Here is a 22944-nt window from a genome sequence, read left to right on the forward strand (position 1 = left end):
GGAACGCAATGAGGCGCATATTCCCATGGTTTCATCCTAACGCCCTTCCCTGTTTTCCATCTCCATAATATCTCGGGTTTTAGTACAATTTCATTTTATTTCTTGATTTTTTTTTTTTGGGACAGAAATTTTTTTAAAATTGATTTTTAAGAAATTTTTTACAATCTACAAATAAGATTGACCTGTGTCTCTTGACATGTGAGAAACACATGTTATTTAAATAACATGTACTTCTTACATACTTTTTTAATAATATTAATAAAAAAAATATGTACTTTTTCTATGTTTAAAAGACACGTGTCCTTTTATATGTAGATTGTAAAAAAATTTCTACAAACTAGTTTGTAAAATATTTATGTCCTTTTTTTTTAAATTGCATTTTAAGTTTAGGTTTCTTGCATTTTTTTAATTTGCTACTTGGCCAAAGGCCCATGAATGGTCTCTCAGGCGACTTTGGTAACAACTAAAACCATAAGCCCAACTCAATATCTTTTGGGTCTTTTTAGCCCAAAAGCAAGCCAATTAGCCCAAGTCTCCGCCCATGGGCTTCATCCAAGAAAAGCAAATCGCGTCGAGCTACTCTTAAAAGTCTTAAACCCCACGCCAAGCTCCCCCGTGGCCAAACATAGGAAGATGAACGAGTCGTGCATGGTATTAAAAACAAAACAAAACAACTTAGAGTCTATTTGGGTTTGTGACTTCAAAAAGTGCGATTTAAAATAATGATTTTAAAATGTGCAATTTGAAAAAAGTGATTTTTAAGAACGCAGTTAAGCATTTAGCAAAATCGCAGTTTAACCTTTAAAATCGCAAATTAGCCTTTAAAATTCTGCGTTTTCAAAAAAGCGTCATCTTACCTGCAATTTGAAAAAGCAGATTTTCTGCGTTTTCAAATCGCAATTTTTAAAAATGCAGTTCCCAAACGATTTATATTCTGCGATTTGGTTTAAAATCGCACTTATAATCTGCGAAATCGCAATCCCAAACACACCCTTATATTATTTCATTGTTGCGATTAGAATATATTCAAAAATATTATCATATTTACCTTATTTTCATGATATTGAAGATACAGAAATCAGTTCAAGTTTTATATTCTCTAGATTATCTTAAGAGTCGCAACAAAAGCAGAATTGCTTAACAAACGAATGAAACAAACAACCCTAGAAAAGTTGTTGAAGAGTGGCCTGCAGAGCTAAATACACAGCACTCCATCCCACCTGCGTAGGGTGCACATTGTCCCAGAAGAGTGCTGATTCAGGGTCCTCACAAAGTGTATATTTTTTGGCCCCACTCTCATCTACACTCCCACAGCTATAATTGCTGCTTATGCCAAAACAACAAGGCTTCAATGGGTTCTCAAACTTTCTACTTCCTGCACAAAATTATGAAGACACTACTCTATTAGCAAAGGAAACTCGGCAATTTCTACTTCCCGCTTGTATAATAAGTTTTGCGAAGAAAACTCGACGCTTTTGTTATCGGGATATAATATATCGTACAAATTGCAAATTTTGAACATTATCTTAAACAAGAAATATGTAACTTTACAACAGAAGATCAATGAGAAGAAAATCATTTTTCGAAATTTTGAAATATGTCATCCTTTTATAGAATTAGAAAATGAGTTTTATGACTGTTAAAATGAATGTTGAACAAGAGGCTTTTTTTACAAAAATGCATTAGATTCTGTGTCTACCCAAAATCCTATTTAAACTTAGTGAAAGACAATTAATCCCTTATTTTAGCACAAAAAGTTCTTCTAATGAAAATTTCAAATAGGAGAGAAAACTTATTTTAATGAAATAATTTAACAAAAATTATAAGTGAGAAACACATGTTTAAGGATAGATGTCAGCTTAGTAGACCAGAGAAAAACTTTATGTTGAAAAGATTAAACTCTTGATCAATCAAAACCCTTGAAAAAACATGAAAGATTAAGCTTGCAACCTAAACATGCATGGATGTAATCTAATTAACACAAAATCTCGATGTTCCAAAAAAGAAAGCAATATATCTTAAATTAACAAGATCGAATGCATAAAAATTAAAGGAAATGTACGTAGAATCACCTTTGTTGTCGATTACGGACGTGAAGGAGGCATAGAGATCAAGAATGACGAAAGTCGAGTCCTTGGTTTCGTTATTCAACTGAGCCACGGCTTGTTTCAACAAGAGGTTGTGGAAATTCACAAGCGAGTTTACGGTTCCATTGCATTGTCGGAATGAGGATGTGGCCGTGCTCCGAGGGAGACATCCTAAAGGCTGTAAGCCTGCCACTGCTACCTTTTTCAGTCCCAACCCATGAATGCGTTTCAAGTTTACACTAAGTTGTTTCACCACTTTTGGAATGAAAGATTGAATTCCCTACATTAATAGATCGATGATCAATCCCCAGGCCAATTACGTTTAGTGTCTGCATAATTGTCTTAATCATGCCTTTTAATAAAGAAAAAAAAAATACTTTGGGTGCTATAATTAATTTCCTTACAAATTGACGTAACAATCTATGTGGCACTACCACATCATTCACAATGGAATTGAATTGTTTAGTAACTGGCATAATAAATGTCACGTAAACTTACAAACTGGCTTGATAATTTACGTGACACTATTACATCAACCTTGCACAATTAAATTTAATTGCTTAGTGGCAGATGTAGTAAGTGTCACGTTTGTGGACTACCACATTAGTTTGTAAGAGACTTATAATAAAAGTTGTAGTACCTCTAACAGTATCCACCATAAAATAAGCTTTAACTAGGAAGAAAAATGAAATGATGAGATAATACTCTGATCTATAAGATCGAGCATGCATCTCCGGCAGATGCTCTAAAACCTCTATACTTTGTAAATTTAGCTAATATATGAGTCAAAAATCATGTCCATCTACTTGTCTTCTCGTTATCGAAAACACGTATTTTACTTTTTTAAAAGGTACTTTTAGACAAGAGAAATGCTGCATACACTCTCAAGTGCACATTTTTTGACGTCGTAGCATTAAAAATCATCATTGAATTCAAAATTTAATAGTGAACCATCTAAAATCTAATAGTGTTTTTTAGTGCCATGCCAGAGAGTTGATATTTGGGAATGTGAGGATGAGAGTGTGCATAGCATTATTTCTCTTTAATTAGACAAACATTGTAGCTTATGTGTTCTTTGTTTAATCATATCTGTATTTTCTCTATCTTTTTGGTACAATTATTTCTGTCTCTTCTTTCTCTAGGTGGTTTAATAAAATAATAACAAAAACAATATTTAAATAAAATAAAAAATGTAATACGATAATCTATTGGAGTTTGTATTGAAAAAGTTAGTAAGTAAAATAAAATCTTTTTAATTAGTTAAAATGGTTAACATTACGTAAATATACCCCGAATATTCACGGAGAGATTAACCATTTTATTTTAACCATTTTAGTTAAAATGGTTAAAATAAAATCGAGATTAATGATGTTTCTAATCGTATATACACCGAATGGATCATATGTAAGAAAACAATAGTCATAACTCATATATATGTAAACTCCTAATTCTTTTATCTTTCTCTCTTTTTCTTTTTTTCTTTGTTCTTTTATGGGATGATGTGAGGGCTAGCTAGTGAAAAGGAGTAATATTGTCCTTTTTGTGGTTCTCTTGTGTCTTTTAAAAAATTATGTGACTTTTAAAACTACAATTTAATTTATATATAATAAATATTTTGATCAAATATTAATTTTAAAAGCTATATTATTTTTTTAAGGGCACAAAAAAGGCATAAACGAGACTTCTATCGTTCCTCGGAGTGATCGACAAGTTACAAAGACTGTGGTCCCATGAATGATTATAAATCATTAGGTCACGTCAGCTCGTTCGTCTGCGGGGGTATATGCTTTTGCAGTGACATGCACACATCGAGCCAAAGAGAGACAAGAGGCGCACATGCCAAACATAACTTTAATAGAAACCAAACAATCGTCCCCACTTGTTGAAACGCCAAAATTTCGTACCTAAGACTTTTGTCGTTTGATCTGGTCAAGCACTCGTGGATGGAATATAAAGATGTTTTTTTTAATATAATTTCTAAATATTTTATTGAGTAAATTTCTTTAAATTTCAAATTAAATAATTTTAAAACTTTATCATATCAGACCAATGTTTATTCATTTGAAGTATAATTTCTTGCCATACAAGAGAAAACCAACTGCTTGACAAGTCTAGTACCAAACTTTGCAGGAGAGACGTACATATCCGAGCAGTTTATTGGCCTAGAATATGTGGTAAAAAGATTTGGAAAATGACTGCAACCTTTTACAATCTTGCCTAACACTATCTTAATGTATATATAGTAAAAAAATAATTAATCTAGGGCGATTCTCACGTCAGTTTATAAAAAATTCGTAATAAAAGTTATATTGTAAATTGCGAGATCAATTTATTAAAACTTGTAGCAAAAGGTATAATATAATAGAGTCTAACCTCAGTGCCATGATTGACAATGTAAGCATAGTAGTCATTGCCAGAGAGGGTGACGAGGGTCACAGAGGACTGGATGTCACTTATGTTAAACACGTTGTCTGTGATGAGATTCTGGAAGAAATCGATCTGGGTCGTCATGTTTGGGCCCGAGTTCAGGGTCTCAAAAACACCCATGCCTCCATAAGCAAAGTTCATTCCGTATTTCAGCAATGGGATCCCAAATTTCCTCCATCTATATGGAATTGGAGATCTAATTCCCATGGATTTAGCTGCGTGCATGCATAATATAGTTAAACACAATATCAGAAATACCTAGAGTAAGAACGTATACTGCAAATAGATGCTGACCATTGCTATATATATATAAGATCAGGAAAAGTGGCAAGCTAGCAGAGAAGAAGAACCCACCATTGATAAACAAAAATTACACAAACTAAATCATGCCCATTACTAGAGAGAGAGAGAGGTTTAGACCAACGTAATCGGTCAGGACACGGCCATCGGAGAAACGACCTGCTGGTTTACTGGGAAAGGTGATACCGTAGGGATCTTTCCAAGAGGACGAAGATTTCGCGGTGTTGCCTGTTTCAGCATATGAATCCCCAAAGACAAAGAGCTTTGATGTGTTAGAAACCTGACGATGGAGGCTGTGGTGGTGGTGGTGGTGGTGGTGATGATGAGCTAAGTGTCCTTGCACCACTTGTTGCCCTGTAAGGAGTCACACAAAAACACATATATAGATAAAGATTATCGACAAGTGTTCAGTTTTTACTGCAAATGTGATAGAAGTACACTTATTGTGTTAGAAACCTGAGAGAAGGGACAAGAGGAAGTAGCAGAGAACAGAGTAGAGAAGCTTTTGTGTGTCCATTATAGCTAAGAAGAGAAACCTTGTGTCAAGCATTGCACAAAGCGAGCAGGATTAACGTCTATATATAACCCCCCTTTTATATTTATGTCGGGCATTCAGTGGGGTCAGAGTCATTTTGTACTTAGAAAATGATTGAGATAGTATATATGGTATACTAAAAAAAACGCAAAACATCTGCAGAATGATGCGGTGAACAAGACAAACAAAGGAATGAATACGAATAAACTATTCTATTGTAGAAGTTTATTTGATATACCAAACATGCCCTAAAGCTCTGAAGAGAGAAAGTGGCCGAGGCGAATTTCAAGCAAGACATCATCAAATATCCGGATGTGTTAGTGTTCAAGCTTCAATCATGCAAGTTGTTGGGGAAAAGTCTATTATATCCTTGGCTTTAGATTATGGTTTTTGGTTAAAAGGCTTATGGTAAAGGTCGTAAAAATACAATTAAAAATGTTATTTTAATTATAAACGAATGAAATAATTCCCAAACTCTTACCAAAAGGTCACGTGTAGAAGCAATCCGATTGTACGAATTTGATGATTATCTAAGGTCGGTTCATTAGTTTGCAAATTTATAATTTTGATAATTAGGTCTCTACGATTGGAGGACTTAGCTAGTCCCCCAAAAGATGCTGTAAGGTACACATGTCCTAAACAGATGAGTCATACACCTCAAGTTGTCTCGAGCAAGTAAGCTCCACAACTCGCTTTCTATGGATTGCTCGAATCGCACCCACTTGCACAAAATAGGTGGACCTCACAATTTCTCAATTTTTCCGTAGGACGTGCCACTGCATTTTAAAGATTGACGGATGATGACAAAATATATAGAAAGAAATTAAGACAATTATACGTAACTCTCTTCTCCCCTATGGTAAAGACTAAAGATGATGGAAAAGACCCATTTTTTTATTAATATAGATTAAATTTTCACGTGTTGGCTATATAAGTATATTAGGAGTAGAGAAGTATGAAGAATATATGCAAGTCTTTTCCCCCCGAATCCCCCCAACCCAACAAACATCTTAATTTTTTACATAGAGATCCCATGGGTGTCAACCATTATTCACATGGATTTTTTCAGAGACAAATTACAACCACAAGAGACAGATCAGCCCGAACCTCAAACGTGCAATGATGCAAAGGAATGGAAGCTCATGACTAGCGATTTTTGAAAGGAGTAATCTGGATAACGAGGCCAGGGAAAACATCGTCTGGGTCATGGATATGTGGGTTCTCTTCAACAATATATGGATCCCCACATTTTTCACTGATAGTTTGCAGCGTCTCTCCTTCACGAACAACGTAAATTTCATCGCACGGCTTGTTCATATTCTTCAGCGCCATCCGAACACCTTCACAAGTAGAGCTCAAAACCAGCAATACTGCCAAGAACAAAGCAGTGTACCGAGAAATCCTCCCGGCCATTGCAGTTGATGAACGAAGACACACCATCACACCATGGCCAATTTTGTGGTACAAATTTGCTTCTTCCTTTTGGGCTTGTAAAGCTTCTCTTGAAGAGGATTTAGATTAGAGAAGGGGTTCCTTTCTTTTGGTTGTTGGAGGGGATGCAATTCTTGGCGGGAGTTGAAATGGTGCACTCAGTGTGGTAGGTATCTGTCAGGGACTAAGCCACTCAGGGAAGAGTTAAAAACGAGACGATATATATATATATATATATAAAAAGCGTTATCAAATGGGATTGGGTCTTGGACTCTTGGATTCGTTTGTTTCTGTGTTTTTTATTTTCTGAGCACCATTCATATTGGGCTTGACTTCTTTCTTTTTTCTTTTTAATAAGGCTTGCTTTATTGCGCATGTTTCAACTAGGAGTGCAGCTGTGGATGCGAATTCAGCTATTTGTAATATTTGTATTTGTAAAATATGAGTATTATTTTTAAATATATGCATTTATATCGTATTTTTATTAATTGCATTTGTACGTAGCAGCCAATGAGGGCGGCACCCAAGGTGGCTGGAGTAGATGCATTTCATTTGTTTGTATTTTTATTATAATTGACATGTATCACCATCTTAATGGTACTGACATGTCACTTAAAATTTTTAAACAGAAATTAACTCCAGAAAGCAATTTGTAAATTAAGTCAACAACATAGATATCTGAATTAATTTTAATATCATAATGAAAAATTTTTCTAAAATTTTTAGTGTGAACGACTTGCCTTGTAAATCTCCTTTTTCCCATTTGAACATTAATTCCGTCGGCTTATTGGTTTTGTTGCCAGTGGACCTGGCTTAGAAAATGGACCCGTTAGCGATTGGGGGAGGCCTATATCGGAAAGGTCTACTATGTGCACTCTCATTGTCGACAAAGTCACAAAGGCACTCCAATATTCCATCATAAACATATTGAGGAACGCAATGAGGCGCATATGCCCATGGTTTCGTCGTCATGCCCTTCCCTGTTTTCCATCTCCATAATATCTCAAGTTTTAGCACAATTTCATTTTATTTCTTGTAAAAAACTCCTTACAATTCTTGTATAAGATTAACACATATTTTTTTGGCATATAAAAAATACATATTATTTAAATAGCATATACTTTTTTCATACTTTTTTAATAACATTAATAAAAAAAACTTGTGTGCTTCTTTTATGTTTAAAGAACGCGTGTCATTTTTATATATGGTTTGTAAAAAGTTTCTCTTTTTTTTTTTTTTGAAATTGCTTTTTAATTTTGTAGGTTTCTTACATTTTTTAATTTATTCTTTCCTGCTAAAACTAATTAAGTGGCATCAACCTTCTATTAAAAAAATAAACCCATAAAAAGGGGCAGAGGCTAGAGGCACCCTCCAACCTTCAAGGGGTGACAAAACAAAAGGTCCATACCCCTTCATTATTTGCAAGTTACTCGTGAAGTGAAATTTCCTTGTTATCTTGTAAAATACGTTTAGTCTTGATTTTTTTTCAACGTGCTTGATTTTTTTTCAGCGTGCTGCCAAAAGCCTGTCCGCAGGATAAGCACAATACGAAAGTCAGAGAGAAAATGGGGGGAGGAGGAAACGTGAATTTCAAACGGGCCAATATACACCGGCATCCTACCATAATAGCATGCCAAAAACAGAGGAGAGGAGAGCCTTCCCAGAACAAAACCATTCATTCTTACGTAGTTACACAACTTACATATGACCAAACCCCAAACCATAGTACAACAAAACCAAACAAGTAACGCCAAATTTTCTTTCCCCCTTCTTTTCGATAACTCCATTAAAGTTATTCATCCTAAAAAAAAAAAAAAAACCTCCTTTAAAGCTGTTCAAGAGTGGGTTGCAAAGCTGAATACACAGCACGCCATCCCTCCTGCGTAGGATGCACCGTGTCCCAAAAGAATGCCGATTCAGGGTCATCACAGATTGTATATTTCTTGGCCCCAGTACTCTCATCCTCACTTCCACAGAAATATTCTCTGCTTACACCCATACAACATGGCTTCAATGGGTTCTCAAACCTTGTACTTCCTGCACGAAATGAAGATATCGCTCCATCAGTAGAAGACTAAAAGTCGATTTGTTTGAGAAATGAAGGTAAATGTATAATCACCTGGGTGGTCTCCTTTCTTCGTGAATACAGACATGAAGGAGGCATAAAGATCGAGAATGACGACATGATTATCCTTGGTCTCGTTGTTCAACTGAGCCACGGCTTGTTTCAACAAGAGGTTGTGGAAATTCACGAAAGAGTTTTGAGTTCCATTGCATTGTCGGAATGACGACATGGCCGTGCTCTGAGGGAGACATCCTAAAGGCTGTAGAGATGTCACTGCTGCTTTTTTAATTCCCAACCCATGAATGCGTTTCAAGTTTACAGTAATTTGATTCACCACTGCGGTAATGAACGATTGCAAGCTCTACAGCAGATGGATTCGGGAGAAGTTCAGGCATAAAACTTCTTAATTAATCATTATCAAAGAAACTACAACCAAGAATTAAGGAAAAGAAAAGATGAGATACTACTCTGTACTCTTTAAGAGATTAGTAGCAATATCGTTGCCACTCCTTAAACGAACAGAGGAAAGAAAATGTCACAAAGTGAATATGCTTCCATACACAGAATGGGAAACGGCCCAACTTGACACTCGTTCTTGTTATTGATGCTATGTTATAACTCTTAAAGAGTAGCTCTAAATCACATCAAAGATAATGGATGAGGTGCAAGGCGGAACTAGAATTTTTGATGGGGGACAAAATTAAAAATAATAATAATAATACTAAAAAAAAAAAAAGTAAAAGTAAAGGGTAGTTCCGTTCTGAAAAAGATTCGTTTTACGGTCAAGTTTTTATTTTATTGCATTTAACGATGTACGTATCATTTAAATAACGTGCCAACATATACAACATTAGATATGTAAAATCTAAACTAAATCATAAAATGAATAATCCCTGATTCAGTTGAAATCAACAGAAAAATAATGAAACTAAAACTAATAACAGCACAGATTAGTAATCATGGAAGTCAAAAAGGGCAAGGTCTCCAATTTAATAATTAATTTAAAAAAGTGATGTACAAAAAATATACAAAATGTGACAAAAACTCCATTTCTCTAGTTATTAGAGGGGCCATAAAGCATTCGGACCTCATTATAGTGCGTCGGCTTTATACCTTGTGGGGACATGGATTCAAGAAGAAGGCAAACATGATAGCTTTTGTGTCCTTTTGGCGATTTTTTTTTTTTTTGGTCTTTCTCTTTGTAATTATATGTTTCCTCTTGTATACCTTACGCTTTTAATAAAACTAATTTATTATTTATAAAAAAATAATAATAATAATAATAATAAAATAAGACAGCCATGAATATGACCTCACTTAATTTATTTAATTAAATAAATCATTTTTTATCAAACTTAAATTCTTAAAATAAGCCATAATTTAACATGTTAATTCATCAAAAATTGGTGTAATCAATCACATTATTATTATGATCAATATGAATGTAAGCGTAAAGGTCTCACCTGAGTAGACCCACTGCTTGCAGCGTAAACAGAGTAATCATTACCAGCAAGGGAGAGGAGGGCCACAGAGGACTGTAGATCTGTAGCAGTAAACACGTTGTCTTTGACGAGATCCTGGAAGAAATCGATCTGGGTGGTCATGTTTGGGCCTGGGACTAACGTATTGAATACTCCTGTGCCTCCGTATGCAAAGTTCATCCCATTTTTCAAGTATTTCCCCCCGAGTTGCTTCCATTTGTACGGAATTGGAGACTTGAGCCCCACGGTCTTTGCTGCATTTATGCGTACAATCAATTAAAGACAACATCAGAAATTGTCTCATTCAAATGGTCAAATAGTATCTGAAAAGTTTGAAACCTACCCTCGATCTCATCCTACTGCACTGACGCCGGCCATCGTGCCCTCCAAATTAATAATTTTTAGAAAGAAAAAAAAATTATATACCACGTAAATATCCTATTGTATATTCTGACATGTCAAGGGTGTAGTAATACTTACATCAGCCCGAATTTTCTTTTTAAAAAAAAATAAAAAAAAAATTAACACTATTCTACATAATAGATTTGAAGCACGTAAAACTTTCGATGAAGAGGATTACTAAAAATTATATCTATTTTATTGGGCTAACGTGATAATACCTATTGATCATCGATTTTTTATATTTTATTTTCTAAACAAAGTCTGAATTTAAAAGCAGTATTAATCATCGATTTTTTATATTTTATTTTCTAAACAAAGTCTGAATTTAAAAGCAGATGAGCATTGCCACGTAGAATGGGGATATAGTTTTTAGCAATACTTTTCATTGAAATACCTATTATAATTATGTGCTACTGAAGAAGCATTGAAGCACTGTATCCACTACGTACTGCCAAAAGATGTAGTCAAATGATGCAATAATTTACTTGTACAACGTGTCACTACAAGAACGTTGTTCTCAAGATCGAGGTGTTCGGATCATTATAATTAATTAAGGGCGGTTATTGAGTTGCTGAAGCAAAATAAACAACATTTATCAATCAGTGTCATGCTTAATTAATTTTCCTTTTCTTCTTCTTAAGAGGCAAACAAACCTTACGCACTTAATTAAGTTATTAATTCAACGACCTAAATTCCCCTGATATTATGAGGAGGAGGTCTAATGATCAATCTGTTCTAAAATTATTGAAAATATAACTTCTTAAAATATTAATTAAAATAATTAAAATTTTGACACTTACTAGATTAAACTTTGAAAATAAATAATGAATTAACATGATATTAAAGTCGATGTCCATCACCTAATCCAATTAAAATAATCTATGTATTGTCTCGTCCACATATGAGAAATAGTGTTAAAATAATAATTTAAATTTATCACTTTTTTTAATAAATATTGATTTAATGTTATTTAATAAATCATTATAAAATTTATATAATTAAGATGACATGACAGTAAAAATTAATTCTTACTTTATTTTTTTTTCTTGTTACAAGTGCCAATTTTTCAACTACTAATTTTTACTACCACATTATTAAATTACATAACAATAATATAACAATTTACTACATAACGTTAGGTTTTGCAAAAGTAATATTAGGATTATATAGAAGTTGAAAGTAAAGTAATTATAAAAAAGAAAAAGAGGGACCGTGGAATTTGCTTTAATAATGACCGGTAAATAAAGATGCCACCTTATGTCGTTTTTAATCATAGTACTGATCCACATTCAGCTATTGTTTAAGTGCATATCATTTTCTAAGGAATTTTTTTAATGAAACAAGATTAAAGTGCAGATTTGTTGAAAAGTGGAAATTTACGTTTGTGGGTCAGCATAGGCTAATCGACATTATCATGACAGAAGGAAGGAAACAAAGTGAGCCAGTTCAACTTGAAAAAGAAGAATCAAGAGAATTAGTGGTGGGGAAAAGGAGTTTCCGACAAGAAAAGCTCAAAAACAGTGTGACCAAGCACTGAAATAATGTACAGAGCTTCATATCACGTGAGAAAGTGAGAACGTTTGCAGCAAAAAGATATGATGTGGATCTGACAAGATACAAAGAAAGCGAAAAAAAGTTGACCCAATAATGCAATATCAACAGTTGAAAGGGAGAAGTGCATAGATTGGTGTAATATAATATAATAAGAGGTGAAGTGTGGAAGCTAGCGGAGAAGAGGAACCCACCTTTGATAAAAATCACACACAAACTAAAGCCTGCCATTATATTTGTACCAAAAAGTATGATAAAGATAATAATAACAACAAAAGAAAAGCACAGAGAGAGAGAGAGAGAGAGAGAGAGAGAGAGAGAGGGACGCACCAACGTAGTCGGTGAGAACACGGCCATCGGAGAAACGACCGGCTGGTTTTCCGGGGAAGGTGATGCCATAGGGGTACTTCCAAGAGTTGGCTCCGGATTTCCTGTTGCCTGTGTCAGCATACGAATCCCCAAAGACAAAGAGCTTTGTGGGGCGAAAATTAAAGAGGTGATGATGGGTGTGGTGGTGGTGGTGGTGGTGGTGGCCTCCTTGCACCAGTTGTTGCCCTGTAAAGAAATCACACACGCATACATAGACAAAGATCAGCGACAAGTGTTGGATTTTGAAGAGAGATGTGTGAGAGAGAAGCAGACTTGTAGCGTAAGAAACCTGAGAGAAGGGAGAAGAGGAAGCAGCAGAGGAGAGAGCAGAGGAGCTTCTGTGTGTCCATTATTAGGTAAAAAGACAAGGGAATTTGCACAAAAGCAAAACTTGGCATGGAGGAGATATTTGGCGAACTAATTCTTCATATATATACCAAGTGTGAAGCAAAAGCTTGCCCATCGGTCACCTACCCTTACCAAAGGTCTAATGGACACTGGACTGCTGCGTTCTTGAGACACGTGTGTCCCGTCAAATGAGCATGTGGGGCCCGAATGTGGGTCACAGTCACTGCCACATAGGCATGTACAGACCTCCTTTTACGTTACGTTTTAGTGTTTTGCTTTAATTAATGTGTGAAGTCATACGGTTAACAGAGTCTCAACTCTCAAGGGCTCCCCTTCAAATAATGTTTCACTTTCATTAGTGTGGAGGTTTAAGTTCAAAAAATAAATTGTGTTTGGTAATTTATTTCAAATAAAGAAATTATTTGTTGACTCTAATAGGAATCGAATTTTAATTTTCTTAGAGGGAGGAGAAATTAAGATAATCTTATAATTAAGGGTCCTTAATGCAGCTATAAATAAAGATTCATTGTATTACATCAATTTCACCTTGCTATCGAGGAATATTAAATTGATACATGAAGGTATTTTGCCAAATCAGTTTACGCTATCCAGTACCTCATTGCTTGGCCTGGCAATTAGCTGTTCTTCCTTCTCTTTGGCTTTCTCCTGTCTTAAAGCTATTTTTGATGTAACCATATGTGACAATTTTGTTGTGGCAACTGTTATAATTATCAACTTTTCTAGGGATGTTATCCTTGCAATGACTCAAAAGATCTCTGTGGTTAATGTTCGTATAAGTGAAGCTTCAATCAGCTGCTTTCCTTACTACTTGGCTGGCAACTTCTACGGGTGTAGTGAATTTTCAACTTAAAGGTGGTGATCTTCTAGTGATTCTAGCCGTGAATCAACCTCATCTTTTTCTCTCTTGGCATTTTTCTCCCTTTATTTTGGATATTCAACTAAGTTTCTCTTCCTTTCAAAGTTTGAATGCTTTGAAAATCTCTAGATGTGCCAATTTACATGCACATATTTTAACTAAATGAGTCGTTACCCACCTTGTGTTCGGTAGCTTTCTCACAAGATCTTTCATTTTCTTTTTCATTATAATTAATAATGAGAAAAATCTACCCTTCTAACATTTTCCTTATTCAAGTTAAAAAAAAAAAAAAAAAAAAAAAAAAAAAAAAAAAAAAGCATAATAGACATGTAGACATGTTAGAAGAAATCTCTCTCTGCAATTTTTATTCATAAATTTTGTTGCTGAAAACTTTTTTCCTTCAAATCAAGAGCAAACTTCAACATACATGACTAACGTATGTAAAATTCTTTTTCACCAAGTATTCATATGATGAAATATTAACGTTATGTTTATTTCAACATAAAATGAGACGAAACTATTTTTCAAATTTGGCTTGTATGAAAAATGGCCAGCAACTTCCAATAGTGATCTAGCATAGGTACGACTGTGGTTTGATGAATTCTGACGGTTTGAGAATGAAAAATTCGAACTTAAAAAATAGTTTACGAAATTTAAAAATAGAAATTGTTTTTCAAAATTAAAGAAGTTTTTTTTTAGATAAATTGAAAACATTTTCGATTTGACCATCATTTTCAGTCACACTAAACATCGAAAATAGAAATAACACTTGATATTATTATAAATGCCCATAAAATCTCATATTCATAAAGTAGAAACATAGATGGACCCCTGTGCATGTGGAAATTATACCGGATTAGTCGATTTGAATTTGAATTAATTGTCACGTCATCCATAACTGTTTAGTCAAAACAATAATTCATTTTGTTTTGATCGAACCACTTAATTTCGCTTGTTTGTTGCGGCATGTTTTTTTTTACCGCCGCACAAAGAAAATATTTTGTTGCAAATGAACAAGATATTAAGGAATTGTCTATATGTAAATTATAATTATTGACACGGGATACATCCAATTTTTTTTGCCGAAACAAAAGGAACCTAAGTATAAATGGCCGGGATGAAAATTTGGGGATAAATTATAACTTGTACATAAGTATATAATTTAGATAATGATATGAGATATATTATATATTAAAACAAAAATGATATTGATTTTTTAATTATATTAGTTTTAATATTTTAGAATTCAGTGTCAAATTATTTCTAAGAAACTGTAGAAATCATTATAGATGACATATTAAGTTAGGAAGAAATATTATGTTAGCATTAACATCAGATTTGGTGTCTTATTAATTTATTAACCGATCAACAAAAGCGTGCTACTTCTTCTTCTCTTTTTCTTTTCTGTTTTTTTTTTTTCTTTTTTTTTTTTATTCTTTCCAAAAAAATAACAAAAACAAAAGCGTGCTACTTTTGAAATTTAATGCTGAATATGCTATGCACGTGTAACGGTGTACACCATATCAATTTCTGATGTTAAGGGTCAGCTTTTTACGCCATAACAAAGCTATGTTTGTTCATGATTTTAGAGGATTATTTTTTTTGAAAAGTGTTTTTTCTCTGACATAAAAATAAAATAAGTTTTGAATATCTTGTATTTTAAATTATTTGTTAATTTTTTTATTTTTTAAAAAACAACAACCAAAAAAAATTGTTATCAACCAAAGTTTTTGTCATTCAAGTCGGCCGGTTGGCTAGAAGCCTAGAATTGGTAAATGGCATAATGTTGTGGGAGATCAAATTTCCTTTGAGCAATGCAAACCAAAGTAACAAAGCATATTCTAACGAATAAGTATTATCTATAATTATTTGTTTGAATTTGAGAGAATTCAGACAGGTGTTTGTGACAAACTATTTATAGAACCTACATGACTGGATAAGTGGTTGGGCAGTCCAATTTTTTTTTTTTGTCAGGTGGATCTTATAAGTGGTCTCTAACAATCACGTGCTCGAATTCTCACAAATTCGAATAAATAATTATAAAGGATTCTAATCATATTCTAATATAGTTATGGACCAAAATTATAGCAAGAGAAATGATACACCTACATTTTTTATTCACCTTATATACATATTCATACTATTAAGTTATAAATTCATTATTGAATTTGTGGAACCTAATGTGTGTCCCATAAATCTAATGGTAGATTTAAAAATGAGATGTATAAGAGCTAGCACTCACAGTGGATTATCTATTTTCACCTTTAGGCTATAATAGATAATAAAAACCTCAAAAACCCACTCCATTAGATTATATAAACAAAAGCTATAATAGATTTCTTATCTATTTGTGAACAATACAACTCTACATGTGGAGTTGTACTGTTCACGGATGCATTCATTTTTAATTGTTTCTTTCGGCTTTTCTTATTTCTCTTCTCTCGTCAGTGTATGCGTCTCTCTCTCTCTCTCTCTCTCTCTCTCTCTCTATGCAACGCTCTCTCCCCCGATTTCTTCTCCAAATTCGCCAACACCCTCCACCAGAACCCCGACATCAACGTCATTGCCTCTCCGGTGTCAGCTCCCACTTCTACACCGGTATCGATCTCACAATGTTGGGCTCAATCCCCTACAAGTCACTCTCTAGAAGCGACCGAGGCCGTACTAGATAGAAACTCCATCAGGAGGCCAAGTTCCTACAGGACACGGTCATCTCGATTGAGCGGTGCCAGAAGTCGATGATCGCCGCTATAGTCGGGTACGGTCACGCAATGGAGCTGGCTTTGACGGGTCAGAGGTTCTTAGGTTTGGAGGCCAAAGACTTATGTCTGGTTTCAAATTTGCCAAGGAATGGAATTTTTAGCTACTGCGGTTCAAAAAATGGTTAGTTTTGTTTTCAATTTCATTGGGTGGGTTTTGATTTTTGGGGTTCGATGGTTCTGTGTGGTTGTTCAACGATGTTGGGGTTTTGATTTTCTGGCAACCGAAGGTGGAGGAGTTGTTGATTTTGATTGTTGGAAATTTCTAGTGGGTGAGTTTTTTGGATTGGCTGAATGGCCAAAATTGGGAGGAAAGATGGGGTGATTTTGAGTGTGAGGTTTTGATTTTTGGGTGAGGGTGATTCGGTTGGTTTCAACGACAGAATATGGGTGTTTTGGGTGATTCAAGATGTTGATTCTGTAAGTTTTTATTTGTGTGTTTTGTTGACCGAAAGATGTGAGAGAACATCACTGTGGAATTTCTATGTTTTTTGTGTAGTATGGAGAGTTGTTCAATTTTCTAGAACAATTGGTGCGAACTTGTCAATAAAGAGTATGTCTTTTAAAACCCAATAGGTAAACAAGATAAAGTGGATTTTAGTTAGCTATTTTAGATTAAAATTTAGACGATTTGCTATGAATGCTCTAAGAGATGTAGAAATATAATTTCTCTTCCTACAATGGACGGTTCGAATTGCACTTAGGATCCGTTTGGGTTTTCGATTTAAACTAATGATTTTAAAATGTGAGATTTGAAAAGAATGATTTTTAAAAACGCAGTTAAGTGTTTGGTAAAATCGCAGTTTAGCCTTTAAAATTCCATGCTTTCAAAAAAATACCATCTTACCTGCGATTTGAAAAATTAGATTTTCTGCGTTTTCAAATCGCAATTTTTTAAAACGCAGTTCTCAAACGATTATATGGTGCGTTTGGTTCGTAATAATATTCAATATTCGAACCGGGTTTTTATTCAAAAACCCATACCCGGATCCAAGTTGAATAAAACACATGGATCACTTGAATAAAGTTTGAATAGTTTGAATAAACCCATCATATATTTATTATTATTATTTTTTACCATACCAATCATTATACACAACTTTTCATACAATTCAATCATTTCCAATCATTTTATACTATTATAAAACACTTTTTTAAAACCCATCATATATTTTTTATTATTATTTTTTACCATACCAATCATTATACACAACTTTTCATACAATTCAATCATTTCCAATCATTTTATACTATTATAAAACACTTTTTTAAAACCCATCATATATTTTTTATTATTATTTTTTACCATACCAATCATTATACACAACTTTTCATACAATTCAATCACTTTATATTATTATAAAACACTTTTTTCCAATCTTCCAAATTCAACACCCAAACACACATTCAAAAGAATCTAAAATTATATTCAACATCCAAACACATTTTTATTGCCTTGAAATCCGTGATCAAATTCAGAATATTATTCATATTCGAAATATTCGATACCCAAATATTTGATTTAAAATCGCATTTATTGTCTATGAAATTACAATCATAAACGCACCCTTAGCCTAAAGAAAAGAGGATAAGTGCTAGACCCATCTATCTCTAATAACAAAAGATGCATGGTCTACCTACCCTAAATAGATTATTTTATAGATAATTTGGACAGTTAATTACATGAAAGAATAGAGTAATGCTACATATCATCCCCTTGTCCTCCTTTTGTCCTCCCAAATTTGATGCGGCTCTTAAAATCACCATTAAAATTATGATAGATCATTATTGAATTTTGATCCAATGGTAATTTTAAGAGCCACATCAATTTTGGGAGGATGAAAGGTGGACAAGAGGATGATGTGTAGCATTACTCGAAAGAATAATTATTCCATATTTCTCTTTCATCCGTCTTTTTGTAAGTCAAAGTAGAATTTTGGGCCAATTACAGCCAATCACTGATTTCAAGTCTCAATACAATATCCAAATTGTATTTCTCTTATTCTATTGGGTACGTACCATGTTGGACTTGGACATAACTCAGCAATACGGCCTAAGAGGTCAGGCTCTCCAATCGTAAGCCATTATCAGCTTTGTCGCGAGTGAGACTAGGAATACTAGAAAAAGAGAGTAAGACTTTTTTTTTTTAACTATATTTTTTTTAAAATAAAAATTTAAAAATTTACTCAAATTTTATTCTCTTTTTTTTTTTTTTTTTTTCTTTTTTTCAGATTCTCTAAACCACTCAAACATAATTTTAAAAAATAATTTTTTTTTGGTATTTACAATTTTAAATATAATACAAAAATATCGCATACTCAAACGATCCATAAGATTTAATAGTCTTCCATTGAAAATTATTTTCAAAAAAAAAAAAAAAAAAAAAAAATAGCATTTTGTTTGTTTTAAAATCACCACTTACTAATTGAAATTGGGACAAATAATGGACAAAAGGTTCAAACTTAATACATTTCTTCTAATATTATATTAAATTATCAATTATTCTAAAAGTTTAAATTGATAACAAATAATAAATTTAATCATTAAATTAATATTCTAACTTATTCAATTGTTGAAAAAGAATTGAAAAATCGATGTCTACTCACATTCAAAGCTTCACATGTTTTCTAAAGTCTTGACCACCATATTAGGGACCGGAGTTTTAAAGGGAATATATATTTTAACAATAATATTTTGTTTTGCTTCAACTAATGAATTACATGATGTCACGTCATTTAAATTTTTTAAATAATGTAACAATATATTCATCGTGTAATAACATATACACTATTAAATCTGTAAAATTTAATTGAAATCATGAATTAAATCCTTTTTCATTTCACTTCACTTTAGAGGAGATGATCTTGATCATGGTCCGTTTTAAAGGATGAGAAGGATTATCAAGTCAATGATCATGTGTTTTGTAGTGAGAACAAAGGAAACAAGCCTAAAATGATAAAAGACTTGACAATCAAACAAGTCAATGTTAATAAATTGTATTCAAAGTCAACTCGTTTTGATTTTGTTTTATTATCTAATCTAGTGTGAATAGTGTGCGCACCCAATTGACAATAATTTTGCCCTTTTTTCTTCGTTGAATTTTGAACAATTTTGCTATTTTTGACTCTCTTTTTTTTCCTGTATAGACGTATATACTAAAAGTCAACAATTTTTTTTTGGGCCTTTTTACTCTTTTTGGTCTTATTGGGTTCAGGCCCAGGACCCATAGAAGTTTACACGGCTAAAAGATTGCAATGGCCCAATCTATGGAAGCCCAGATTTGGTTGCTGGTGGGTGATGACAATGTGGCAATATCCGATCCGAACCCAATGGTTACCCCAACTCTTCCTATTTTATTGTCTAAATCTGGTACAATCACCTTAGATCAAATCCAACATCTCCATGGAGAGGATTTTTGGTCTAAATTAGATTTTGTTATATTTAGCATTATACGTTGTGTCATATTATTTAAATTTTCTTAAAAAATATGATAATATATATTATTAAAATCTCTAAAATTTAATTTAGACCATGAAATGATCTGATCTCTAATTCACCTATTTCAATCACATTGCCTTCTTCATGCTTTGGCTATCAAATAAAAAATTATAATTCCGTCCATGTCTATTAAAAGTGGTAATTCGTATTCGCGTGTCGGCTTTGGCTCATGTTAAAAAATAAATTTTGTATTGAGTTCGTGTTAGGTTGGTGGGTCATATCAAAATTGACTGTTTTTATATCATGTGTCGGGTTCAGATCGTGCCTTGAACTCTAATTTAACCTATTTGATTAAATGAATTAGAGCCCTCAAATTCGTATAGAATTTATTAATGAGGTCAAAAACTATAAGTCCTAGGCTACGCTAGGTTGCACGGTCGTAAGAAGACATACACATGCATGCATATAGAAGCTCTTTGGGGAAGGAAGCTGACTTTAAAGATAAAAAGAAGAAAGTCAAAACCCATGAGATATCCCATTTAATAAAGCAGTTAAACAACTCTTTCTCCTCTGCTTTTTGAAGTCTTCCTTGAATCCATGACAGATACCTACTTCACTGAGTGCACCGTTTCAACTCCCGCCAAGAATTGCACCCACTCCAACCACCAAAATAAAAGACACCCTTCTCTACGACGTACTATAAAGCCTCTACATGTACCATAATCCTGTTCAAGAAAACCTTCTGCAGAAATCCAAAAACAGCAATTAACCAGATTTACATGGCGTGTGTTTGTTCATCATCTTCATCAATTGCAATGGCGGAGAGGATTTCTTGCTACACTGCTTTGTTCTTGGCAGTAATGCTGGTTTTGAGCTGCTGTGAATCAAGTCGTGAAAGCGAATTCGCGGTTCGGATGCTGCAGAAAGACATGGTCAACAACAAGCCGTGCGATGAAATTTACGTGGTTCGGGAAGGAGAGACGCTGCAAACTATCAGTGAAAAATGTGGGGATCCATTTATTGTTGAGGAGAATCCACATATCCATGACCCAGACGATGTTTTCCCCGGCCTCGTTATCAGGATCACCCCTTTCAACAATAGCTAGTTAGTGAGCTTCCATTCCTTTGCAATTAAGTTAATTTAAGGTTATTTTTTAGTTAGAATTCATATGGGCTTGCCTGTCTCTTGGGGCCGGTGGTAATTAATATTGGTGGAGAAACATATGTCATTTACGGATTTGAGACAAAAAAAAGATGCAATAGATAAAATGTAACGATAGTTTTGTTGTATTTATTGGTGTGTAATTGAAAGGTACGTCATGTTCTCCTTAATTAATTCCTTCGTTTGTTCTCGGATCATTTATATACAAGACTTATTACTATATAAATGTGAAAATATAGTAATTAAACAGGGCAAGACTGTTATCATATGCATGATTAAACTGTTAATTTAAGCTAATCGGATTTCCATGTCCACATATTCCAAAATGACAGCTCTTGCCGTTCGACCAAATTAAAGTGAATTGTTAACGTCAAGATGTAACATGCATGTTGCTACATATACGGCAATGAAGTGATGAACATCACATGCATGTCTTCAATTTTTGTACTCTTGGATAAAAATTAAATTTTCTACAAATAAGTTTGTAAAAAATTTCATACAAATCATATTTAAGATTGATATGTGTCTCTTAGCATATGAGAAATACATGTTGTTTTAATAGCATGTGTTTTTCACATGTTTTTATAATAGCGTTAATAAAAAAAAATATGTCATTCTCATATGCTTAAAATGTTAGAAACATATTGCTTTGATACCAAATGTTAGAAATAATTAAATAACAATTATTTCTTTAACCTAACATGCGCAGCGGAAAACAAATAAGACAGGATTCAGGCTTACCTCTAGCCATATTTGCTCAAGCTTTTCCACGATCCATCTGAAGAACAAGAAAAGATTATTTGAGGGATCTTCTAACCTATGCCTATTGCTTGATGGCTGTACTGATGGTGTACACAGGCACTCTATTTATAGGCTAGGTTAGGGACCCTCAAAATGGTAAACACCGTATTTGTTTCCTTCCATCAAGGAAACAATATTGTTAATTGATTTTTTAAAATCAATTAACCGATTCCATATTTACGGTAATCTAAATTAATAGAAATAACCATAATACCGATTCCATATTTACGGTAATCTAAATTAATAGAAATAATCATAATACCGTATATGTTTATTAAAAAATAATAAACATAGCAAACACCGTAAATGTGATATAAAGGCCACAACAAAAAAGGAATATTACATTCTCCCACTTGGACTTTATAAAACATGACCATATGGTATTAGGTTCTTTAGTTTTGGCCAATCCTTTTATGGAATCCTCCAACTCAGTTAAGAAATGTTTCACACGAATCATGGCGGTAAAACCATTATAAAAGTAGGTCGTCCCTTCCATGTATCACAATGTAAAACACTCCTTACATGAGTACTTTATGGATAATCAAGCTTTATGAATGAACTTCCTATAAGTCATTCGGGTCCAACTTTATTTATCCTCATGGATAAAATAACAAATGTGCACAGAATCTTTATTATCATAACTTTATGTCTATAGACCAAAAAGAGACAAACCAAGCGAAAATGAATTAATGAGTCTCATATATTCCGCATGACTTTATTCTTTCTTTACCGGTAAACTTTAAGTCATGGGATCCGCAATCATTAATTCAGTACTTATATGCTCAATAGACCCTTTATGTCTCTTAATGTTATCTCTCGTACTGAGATACTTGATGTCGATTTACTTCTACTTCTACTCTTTATTCTTATAAAAGAAGATTATAGTAGAATTACCGCAGAGTATCTTTATG

General features: G+C 33.5%; 4 protein-coding genes across 4 annotated transcripts; 1 reads left to right on the forward strand and 3 right to left on the reverse strand.

Moving 5' to 3' along the window:
- Positions 1–1078: 1078 nt before the first annotated feature.
- On the reverse strand, positions 1079–5469 carry LOC133872324 (GDSL esterase/lipase At5g03610-like). Its single transcript, XM_062309811.1, has 5 exons — positions 5271–5469; positions 4935–5168; positions 4461–4729; positions 2073–2367; positions 1079–1375 (listed from the first exon to the last, which is right to left on the reverse strand). Exons 1-5 carry the CDS (start codon positions 5362–5364, stop codon positions 1164–1166), a joined length of 1104 nt encoding a protein of 367 aa, XP_062165795.1. The 5' UTR covers positions 5365–5469; the 3' UTR covers positions 1079–1163.
- On the reverse strand, positions 5031–6965 carry LOC133872325 (uncharacterized). Its single transcript, XM_062309812.1, has 2 exons — positions 6457–6965; positions 5031–5168 (listed from the first exon to the last, which is right to left on the reverse strand). Exon 1 carries the CDS (start codon positions 6787–6789, stop codon positions 6496–6498), a length of 294 nt encoding a protein of 97 aa, XP_062165796.1. The 5' UTR covers positions 6790–6965; the 3' UTR covers positions 5031–5168; positions 6457–6495.
- Positions 6966–8337: 1372 nt separating this feature from the next.
- LOC133873479 (GDSL esterase/lipase At5g03610-like) lies at positions 8338–13096 on the reverse strand. The gene is made up of 5 exons (XM_062311178.1): positions 12938–13096; positions 12610–12834; positions 10309–10580; positions 8900–9206; positions 8338–8817 (listed from the first exon to the last, which is right to left on the reverse strand). Exons 1-5 carry the CDS (start codon positions 13044–13046, stop codon positions 8606–8608), a joined length of 1125 nt encoding a protein of 374 aa, XP_062167162.1. The 5' UTR covers positions 13047–13096; the 3' UTR covers positions 8338–8605.
- A 7721-nt stretch (positions 13097–20817) lies between these two features.
- Positions 20818–21392, forward strand: LOC133874393 (uncharacterized). The gene has a single exon (XM_062312295.1). It carries the CDS (start codon positions 20850–20852, stop codon positions 21174–21176), a length of 327 nt encoding a protein of 108 aa, XP_062168279.1. The 5' UTR covers positions 20818–20849; the 3' UTR covers positions 21177–21392.
- The last annotated feature ends 1552 nt before the right edge of the window (positions 21393–22944 follow it).

Source organism: Alnus glutinosa, chromosome 7 (genome assembly GCF_958979055.1).
Source record: "Alnus glutinosa chromosome 7, dhAlnGlut1.1, whole genome shotgun sequence".
Classification (NCBI taxonomy): Eukaryota; Viridiplantae; Streptophyta; class Magnoliopsida; order Fagales; family Betulaceae; genus Alnus; species Alnus glutinosa.